The 10,402-nt window shown below is 38.1% G+C and overlaps 1 protein-coding gene across 1 annotated transcript; it reads right to left on the bottom strand.

Moving 5' to 3' along the window:
- Positions 1-3,826: 3,826 nt before the first annotated feature.
- On the bottom strand, positions 3,827-10,402 carry LOC109782480 (cysteine-rich receptor-like protein kinase 6). The gene is made up of 7 exons (XM_020341098.4): positions 10,206-10,402; positions 9,917-10,080; positions 9,556-9,820; positions 7,844-8,099; positions 7,584-7,734; positions 7,320-7,508; positions 3,827-4,020 (listed from the first exon to the last, which is right to left on the bottom strand). Exons 2-7 carry the CDS (start codon positions 10,058-10,060, stop codon positions 3,958-3,960), a joined length of 1,068 nt encoding a protein of 355 aa, XP_020196687.1. The 5' UTR covers positions 10,061-10,080; positions 10,206-10,402; the 3' UTR covers positions 3,827-3,957.

Below are 10,402 nucleotides of genomic sequence, written 5' to 3'. Positions count from 1 at the left end.
GATGGAGGAGGGGCGGCGGCGGCTAGAGGAAGGAGGAAGGAGGAAGGTGGATTAGGGAGAAGGAGGCTTACCAATGTCGAGACAGCGGCAATGGTGGACGGCAGCGCTCGGCGACGGTGAGAGCAAGTGAAGACAGGAGAGTGAGAGGTGGATGGTCGAGCGCGGTGGGGATAAGGTTGTGTAGCAGTAGTGTGGGCTACAAAGCCGGCGCTACTGCTAAGCTAGGCCCAAGGGGGCCGCACTGCATCCCCGGGGCTCGTCATAGTAGCAGCATGGGCCGAGAACAGGCGCTATAGATGTGATTAATTGCAATGCGGGTTTCGTGACCCGCGCTGCTACTATGGAGAGACCCGAGGGAACCCTCAGGCCACCTAAAGAGGCAGCGTGGGTTTACAGCCTGCGCTACTACTAATAGAGTAGTGGTAGCGCTGGGCATGACACCAACACTACTACTAATTAGTAGCAGTGTGCTCTATAAACCCCCGCTGCTGCTAATCATCTATCTATAAGTTTTTTCCTAGTAGTGATGGATCCAACTTAGTTCATTTGTGTTGTATGTTGTTTCAATCCATAACTACTATGGTTTGTAACGTTGGCTTGTTTGTTCTATGAACAGTTGCTTTTGAATTATTATATAGTTGATGTATATGTTTGGATGCTATTGGCCATTATAAATATTTAGATTCTATATAAATATTCACCTTCATCATGTCATGTTGTGATTGTGTAGTTAAATGCGTAGGAGGTTTCCTTTTCATGTGTGCTGACGCCTTTGCATTTGATATATAGTTAGCTGAAATGTGTAGGGGGTACTACTGGTGGTTAGTAGCATAGTGCGTATCAGAATGTTAGTCTGTTGGCAAGCCTTCCTTAGCCATCGTCAACCTAAACCCCGTCTCTTCGTTCATTCCTATCTCTTACCTCCATATCATGCTACATCACTTCACAATCTACATCTTGATCAATATCTTGTTACCCATCCATTCTGAATTTGTTTTGGATGTTGTTTGGATTTGCTATTGCTTTGGTATTTATTGTTTGTCTTCTTCTATCGTTGTAACGAGTAGGGAGTGACAATGTTGGACATGGACACATCCAAGTTACTGAAGAAGGACTCAAACAGCAAAGCCATGCCTCCTTCTTTGATCATACTTATCCTATGTTTTACAAAATTGCATTGTATTTTGTGGTTACTATATGCATGCTATTTTAATTCTCATAGCTAGCGTGTTGATTGACACATTACCTTGATCTATTTGTCGCCTATTTACTTGACACCTGAGTAGAAGTATATAGTATTTTGGTAGAGTAGAAATGATGAGCCATGCTTATTATCCTATAGCCATTCTTGAATGACCTTTGGGTCATTGACACTTGAAACTTATCGCTGAGCTAGGCCGGTTGGCCCTTGTTGATCTCCTCTCTCCTCTTCTACTCTTGGTGAAACTTACCATCTAAATACAGGCACGGGTGACAACTGAATCAAGGATTGAAGGAGCGATTGGCTGCCCTTCATAGCTGAAGGGAGAAATCAGTCGTCCGTGCCGCATGAGGCCTAATAAGTCTTGATTTTGAAGATTTTCATAACAATACATCCACATGCTATACGGGCACTAGCTTGGTTGAGTAGTTAGATCACCCTTATTATCGTCATTGCTGTATCGCAGATGGGACAGCTGCCTTGCGAGGAGTATCCTCGGCACAAAAAGGGGGCAGGCTGTGAAGTACGGTTACTTCCGTGTAGAAACCTAGTGGTTTGGCATAGTAAGTGTGGTCAAATGAAAAACCTTGTCACAATCTCCCTGATGGTATACCGAATCGTATACTACGCTAGCGATGGCTTGTGGCAACAAGTTAGGATTGTGTCGTGTGGGTGAAGTGTGCAACCTCTACAGAGTGTGAAACTATTCAAATAGCCGTGTCCACGGTCATGGACGGCATGTGAATCTTTCTTGACATACGGGACTTGTCTTGCTTATTGCCTCTTTGCCCCTATTCTTGGAACCTATGAAGAGTGTGAGTTGGTTGAGGATCCTCACTTTGATGAAAGTTATTCTAGAAGTAAAACATGTTTTCATGTAAAATTTCTTTTATCCAACTGCTATATTTTTCAAACAAAATTAGTTTTTATGCAAATGAGCCATATAGCCTTCCTTTGAAGCCACATGTAGCTAATAGGACCTTCTCCGACGGAGGCATGTTGTGTATGTAATGTACTCATGGCAATACTTTTGTTGAACAACAGAGTTCCATGAAGATGAAGGTGATTACTACGAATACTATGGCGATCCGTAGGAGTGAGGTCACGTGGACTACATCGACTGCCTGTGGCTGAGATGGAGTCGCTACGCATTTTACTTTCCACTGTTTTCAGAGTATAATAAATGTCATGAGACATTTCTCTATGTATGCCTTATGGCAAGATTTATTAAACTTGTAATACGTTTACGTATTGTGCAATGATACCATTTCACTGTGTTGTCAACAATGATCCTAGGGTTGACAAATATACATAGGAGGGTCTGCAAGTTAATTCCGGGTTCTCACATTAGGCCATAAATTAACCAATTCTAACCTTTATAAAATTAACATTGAGCATATTTTACCTAGAAACCATGCTTTATTGTGGAATTTCTCTAGATGTATGTTGGATAACCGAAAAACAGAGAAATTGCATAGAAAAGACGTTTTCAATATTATTTTCTGATGTATAAAGGTTAGAACGAGAAGGAGGCCAGGGGAGAGGCCCAAGTAGGATTTTAGATGAGCGCTTTACATGATGTATGTTGTTATGCTAAATTGCTCTCACAAACAAAGTAGTTGTAGTATCAGCATAATTTACCATTTTGCAATGGCATAGTTCTAAAATTCATTTGGGACAATTACACTTTTGCCCGTAGTTATGCCAGCCGGCTGGTTTTTTCTCCTTACATTTGGGCTCACGTCAGTTTTGCTCTTAGATTTAATGTGAGGTTGTCTGAGTGCCCTTTAACCTTTGACCAATACTTTACAAATCCATAACAAATTCATATGTACTCATAAAATGCAAATAAGATATCAAATGTTCAGAAAAAATTTACCTATATGTACATGCCATTTGCATTCCGAAAATGTACTTCATAAATTACCCAAGGTTATTAATGTTATTAACATTATTAAAATTCAACATAAAAGGTATAAACAATGATATTTCGTGAATAAAAAGCACACGCAAATATAGGTGACATTTTTTGAACACCCTAATACCTTACTTGCCTTTTTCTAAGTTCATATCAACTTGTTTTAGAATTTCAAAGTTGTTTAAAATTTATAACAAGTTGATATGAACCAAGAAAAATGCAAATAATATATCAGAATGTTCAGGTAATATCACCTCAAGTTGCATGTCATTTTTATTCATGAAATAAAGTTATGTTTATACCTTATTATGTTTAATAATGCTAATAACATTAATGACCTCCATAGTTTAAACATTTCTATTTTCCTAAATGCAAATGACATGCACATAGACGTAATGTTCTTATGAACAATTTCATATCTTATTTGCATTTTTATGAGTTCATATGAATTTGTTATGAATTTTCAAAATATAGATCAATCGGTCAAAGGGCACTTGGGTGGCAAAGACAAATCTAAGGGCAAAACTGAGCAGGGCCGAAAAGTAAGGGTAAAACCCTGGGGTAATTCCAAGGGGAAAATGCATTTGGCCCTCCATTTGGGACAATTGCACTTTTTTCCCTTAGTTGTGTCAGCCCGTGGGTTTTGCCCTTCCTTTTCTGCTCACGTAGGTACATCTAGTTTTGGGGAAGAAATTCGAGAAAATAACATGGCAAACAGTTGCACCATTGCATTATAAAAAATGAAATAACATTATTTAAATGCTTCCATATACACTGACATGGCATCAAAGGGTCTTCCAAAATAGAATAATGATGTTCTACCAACAATAGAGTACATTTATTTCTTCATGTGGCCTGAAGTGGACCTAGGCTTGCTGCTCGATGAAGACACACGAGAGACCTAAAATTTCATATAACTTGTTAGAACCGTCTGTAATGCCTACCATAAACTACATGATCATGGAGAGGTTTGACTTTTAGAAACCTAGATGAAATTATTTATAGTTGATGGCCTTTTGGTGAATGGGATTCTAAAAACATAGCTATAGAAGAAGAAAATAGGGTTGAGATCTCATGCCTGCCTATTGAATCATAAATGACTGGAGAACATAGGAATGTGCATTAGAAGTTGATTGGTTGCAACATGAAAAACAAATGAACTTATTCAAAGGACTATGTGCATGACACAATTGTTATATGAACAAAGGAAAATACCCGTGAGATCCGAATCACTGAAAAAACTGCATGCAAAGTAGACCATATGAAGCAACTCTATCATTTGAAATCCAACAGACCAAACAATCCATATATGAAATACTGCTAACCGATGAAATCCTCGAAAATTCCTAGGGAAGTCTTTTGACCCAAAGAGCCCTTGAAGTATGTGTCCTATACATGATTAAGCAGGTGTTATTTACGGTATATCCACTCTTAAATACCTTATGCAACTTAAGGGTCTCTTTTGTTCAATGGATTTCGAAAGGAAAGGGTTGGATTCTAGTCAATGGGAATTTGTCCTTTAGAGTTCATTTGATTTATAGCAACAAAACCTCCAACGTTCATATGGGTTCATTTCCTACTCTATAATTCCATAGGGTTTCTAGCAAGAGGTTACACCTTTTGGAATAACAAGTCATCAATGCGTGTGCTTGCACCGGCAAGCTATTTTCCATTGAAACTAGAAAATCATAGGATATATATAAATATAAACCCTGGAATATTTTTCAGTTGGGCCTATGTGGTACATAATTCGTTGATCCAGTCGTACCAAAATAATGTCTACTCGTACATACTTACTAACTGGATTGCTTTTTTAATATGATTATAATTATACAATATTAGTCATCTACCCGTGCACCTGCACGGCCTAGAAATTATAGGTATACATTTTATAAATAAATTTATATTTATATGTAAAATGGAAGTGTTTAATTTTCTGATATCATACAACTGGAAAGATGCTAATTTATTCAACCTCTTGCACAAATAGGAATAACATTCGTTCAGTTGATATTTATTAAGATGATAATATTCATATTTTCTTATGCATGAAAATGTACGTGCCTGTTTTATTTTACTTGGCGCGATCTTTTTTTTGTACGATGTGATTTAATTATTACTTTTTCAAACGGGCATTTCTTAGTTGGGGGCATGAATATTTTTTAGTTTTTTATATAATGAATTTTTAGTTTTATATACGTGCTTTTTTTCAATGAGAAGGCACATTTTTTCCCAAGGTGGCACGTGCTTTTTCTAGGAACTTAGACGTGGGCGTTCAGTATATTTTTTTAGACGTGCGAGTTTTATTTATGTACATGGTGAGAAGTTTTATTCCTGACGTACATGGTGATTCTTTTAATAAGACAGGATACTCTTTTTTTGTACTGATGGATTTCATCCCTTACGTGCATGGTGTTTGCTTGCATGGCCCTCTAGTAGATCTTAACCATAAATGCGTGGTCTTTTTTTAGATCAAGGTCTGAAGATTTTTTTTAAGTTGTATGTACGTGTCTTTTTTTGCATGGAGATGTCACGTGCTTTTTTCTGCTAAGTTGGATGTGTGCGTGGTTGACTATTTTTTTACTTTTTTCCTGGGAGCTTAGATGTGAGCGTGGAGGACTCTTTTTTTGGACACCGTGGATCGTATACCAATGGGACTCTAGCCACAATCACTTATTTAATCTCAATCGTTGATTTAGAATCTAAAGGTTAAATTTATATGTTTTCTGAGAATTAACGTGGAGGCTTCGTTGGTGCTTCCAATTAGTAAATAATATAAGATATTAAAGGATCATCATTTAACGTTTGAGTCATATATACCGCAAAAAATGGTAGTGCCTCTTCAATAAGATCGGAACATGAAAATGTAGAATAATATTATGTGACCTTAAACTGGAAATCTATATAATTTGCATTAGATTATTGTATACTTGTAAAATATTTATTGAATATACATAAGTGGCATCATTGTTTTCCTATGCATAGTTGTATGTTGAGGTGTTTTTTTTCATGCATGGTTACATATTGAGGTGGGTGCTTTCCCATGCATAGTTGCACCTTCGGGTGGCATGTTTGCATTTGAGAGAAATAGGTTAGTACTGGTCACCTATGTAGTTGCATAGGTAAAATATTTATTGAATAAAACTAGCATGATAGCTTTCCCAATTATGGTTGTAAGTGGAGGTGCCTCTTTTTACATGCATGGTTACATGATGAGTTGACTCTTTTCCCATCCATAGTTGCACGATTAGGTGGCATGTTCACATGTCGAAAGAAAAAGGTTAGTGGGGTTCACGTATTTAGTTATATATGATTTCTTTGAGTCTACCACAACTATGACATCAACTACTCAATCTCTATTTGGAATTCCTGTTTTTTTCTATGGTGTAGTTTAACAAAACAACATCAGTTACCAATTTGTATGTTTTTGTTTCATGTAGGATTTTCATATGCCATTACAACATATTTATATGGATTTCCAATTCCTATGTTTCCCAACTAACAAGGCTATCCTAATTTTTAAGGACATCCCTACGCCACCTTCTATATAAGGCGTTTGTGCTCATCTGAACTAGCTAAAATAACCATTATGATTCGCTTCGTAGGGAAAATTGCAACAACAACAAAAGGATTCCCAGTCTTCCTTTCATCATCTGGATTATTTTTTTAAATAACATTATTCACTATTTACTTTAAAAATCATATACTAGCCCATAGAAATTACACAATGGTATGTATAATTGCAGAAATTTTCAATTCGTGGTAATTTCACATCTAGGAAAGCAATTTTATCCACTCAGAAATTTCTACATTTCTGAGAGGTCCAATATACTCAAGCATGTCATTAATCTTAGATGGTTGTATGCATTGCTCGATGCATAGGCGGGGGTTATCCTCCTTTTTGGAAAAAAATCCATTAATCTTATCCTGGAAGTGAAAATATAGAAACCCTTTCCTAATAAGTGTTCAAGTGTACGATGTCCAATAGTTTGCTTGGAAATTTAACTATTTGACATTTGAAAAAAAATAGCCATATGGCTTAAAAATTGATATACTTGAATGTGAGTCTAAATTTGCCAAAGATGTGTGCAACAACCATGATAAATCAGACTTTCAAAAACTAAGATTTAGTTACTTTACATTTTCATAAATTTAATGAAACAACTCAGTGGAGGATTGCTTTGTCCCTATTTATGTTACCTCATCTGACGTTCGGCTGGAACCTAATGATAGCTTCTCAACAATTTCGAGTATGGAAGGTCTGCGCCTCCGATCTATCTCAACACAAGTCAGCCCAATATCAATGCATGCTTTTATCTGCCGGAGGCATTCTGCATCTAACGACCCATACATGGACGCTATGTGCTGCATTGTCCAATCTTTGCGTACCTACAGAAACAGAATCAAGACGCTTAATATGCTTCCATTTGAATCTTGTAATAATCAAGTGATATTTCCTCTTACTTTTTCAATAAATTTTCTTGCGGATGGCTGATTGTCTGCGGGACAATTCTGCTCTCTTGTGGTGATCTCGATTATCAGCAAGCCTAAACTATATATGTCTGATTGGGCGGAGATTTCACCTCTGTATAAGTATTCTGGAGCCATGTACCCACTGGATCCATTAACATCGAAAGTTAAATAGGCAATACCAGATTGAAAAATTGGAATTTACAATATTATAAGGAACGGATTAATGTTATCAAATTTCATGATGAGCTTACTACGATCCCACGACTTTTTGTGTGCACAATCGGGTTTGCTGTTCACCAAAGACTCTCGACATTGCAAAATCAGCAATCTTCGGTATCATGTTTTCATCCAACAGTATATTTTCAGGCTTTAGATTCATGTGGATAAGGGGAATATCCAAGTTGTGCAGAAAACATAAACCCTGGCAAATCCCGTTGATTATTTTGAACCGCGTGCCCCAGTCGATACAGGGTCCAGGTGAAGAGACAGAATCGCCTTCTTTGGTCCCTGTACAGAAGTATGGAGGACAAAGAATCTCAAACATGGATAATGTAAACATACAGAAAGGGGTACCCCTAGCTCCAAATCCTACCCTATATACTTAAATAGTTGAACCTCGCTACTTGTATTCTCAATATACACATATGTCATGTCACCACACATGCCACCTCATCAACGCCACTACTTTCATGTCTCTAAACATGGATGAGAAATGCTACTTAGACTATTTCTCTCAACATATGCACACACACCCCACATGAACCCCACTACTTACATTTCTCTCAACATGCATGAGAAATAATGCTTTTGCTCCATAAATATATTTAAACTAAATAATAATATAATATAATATATCATATATATATATATATATATATATATATATATATATATATATATGTGCTTTATTCTCATATGAAAATTCCATACAACCAAATCCCATCAAAATAAGATATAGCAACTGATTCCCGCAGCAACACGCAGGACATCATGTATAACTAAGTTCGTGATCCTCACTAACATATTTATCTCAACATGAAACCATGCATGGGAAAAGCCTACCTCTACGTGCAACCATGGATGCAAAAAGGCTCAAATGCTTTAATTAATTATATTATGCTACTTATATTAACTAGATGTTATGTAATTAGAAAATAATATTATGTATTTTCGGTTTTAGTTCTTATAATATTAATCCAAATAGTCATGTTCATATTACCAAATCTCATTAAAAATATATTGCAAGCAATTCTAGTAACAACATGCAGGTATCATCACTACTGGAATCGCACCCTACGCCGAGAACCAAGAACACTCGGCAAAGCACCGAAAACCCTTGGCAAAGGCTTTGCCGAGCTTTGTTCTCGGCAAAGGCCACACGGCGTACACCACTCAGGCAAACAGAAATTTGCCAAGATCCAAAACACGGGCACTCGACAAATTTTTTACTGAGCGCCAAACAGTGCATCTCGGTAAAATAAAGTGACTCACGGATGACAAACGGAAATGGAGTTTGCCACGTGGGGTATCTTTGCCTGCAGCCCCTCTCGGCAAAGCTAGCGAATGGGAAAGTGTCACGTGGCAACCACCTGACAGGCGGGTCCCACAAAATACGCCAAGCATACTCGTTGCCGAGAGTCGCTCTTGGCAAATATAGCCAATAGGAAACAGCCACGTGGCACGCACCTGGCAGGCGGGTCCCACACCATACGCCGAAAGGACACTTTGTCGAGAACCACGCTCGGCAAAGATAGACAATAGGAAAGAGCCACGTGGCAAGCACCTGACAGACAGGTCCCACACATACGCCGAGAGGACTCTTTGCTGAGAGCCACGCTCGGCAAATGCAGCTAATAGGAAACAGCCAGATGCATCTAGTTATATATACGCAGAATCATTTTTCCTACAACCAAGAGGAACTAGCAGGGAATGCAAAATATATGGGAGATAATGTTTCACATACCAAAAAGATTCTGGTTTAGGCTCCCATTAGGTAAATACTCGTAGCAGAGTAAACTTTCAGTAATGTCTGCTTGAATATATCTTCCATTGAACTGCACCAACTTTTTCTGTGCTTCACTGCAGAATCCGATCAGCTCTACTATGTTAATATGCTTTAGCGCCATAACGTTCTGAACCACTGTATTGAATGTCTTGCCAGCCAGTATTGGTGCGTTTTCCTGAAGTTTCTTCACAGCAATCACTTTTCCACCTTCTGGCACTGTTCCCTGTTTAATCTCATAGATATATTAGATCTAAGATCATCTTTCTGAAACATAACTGAAATTAAGGACATACAGTTATTATAATGGGAAAAGTAGTACCTTATAAAGCGTTCCAAATGGACTTACACCAAGTATGTGCTTATCCGAGAAGTCATCCGTAATGTTCTTCAAAAAGTCATATGGTAGTTCCGACGGTAGTTCGGGGCTTGGCTGCTTGCTCTCTTGGGTACTTCCGCTGGCCATTCCTGATGATTCGTGAGGACCTACAGGTTGTGGATAAATTGCTGCAACTTCTCATTTCGCCAAAGGAGTACAGTTTAAATGCAAAAAATTAACAGGGTGGTTCTAAGAACATCTGAAGGTAACGAGCTGTACAAGAGGCACTAACCAATTGAGAGGACCACTTGAGGGATCCTTGCAGCGAAGAGAGGAAGCAGATGAAGTTCTCCTTGCTAGCTAGTCGCGGGTGTACATATAAATGAAGCTACCTAACTGAAGAGAGGAAGATGGGTATTTAAGTTGACTTGACGGAGCCTAAGCTGAGTCTTTGGTAGAGATAACAAAACATATATGCCCACTGGGTCC

Source organism: Aegilops tauschii, chromosome 7, assembly GCF_002575655.3.
Source record: "Aegilops tauschii subsp. strangulata cultivar AL8/78 chromosome 7, Aet v6.0, whole genome shotgun sequence".
Classification (NCBI taxonomy): Eukaryota; Viridiplantae; Streptophyta; class Magnoliopsida; order Poales; family Poaceae; genus Aegilops; species Aegilops tauschii.
This window is presented reverse-complemented; position numbering and strand designations above follow the sequence as displayed.

Bases quoted from the DNA above. Each gene is read 5' to 3' on its own strand.
- LOC109782480 (XM_020341098.4), bottom strand. From the start codon at position 10,060: ATGGCCAGCGGAAGTACCCAAGAGAGCAAGCAGCCAAGCCCCGAACTA. The intron at 9,821-9,916 runs GTACTACTTTTC...GAGATTAAACAG, and splicing joins CATTTGGAACGCTTTATAAG to GGAACAGTGCCAGAAGGTGG. The intron at 8,100-9,555 runs GTATGTGAAACA...ACTTCTGTACAG, and splicing joins CCTAAACCAGAATCTTTTTG to GGACCAAAGAAGGCGATTCT.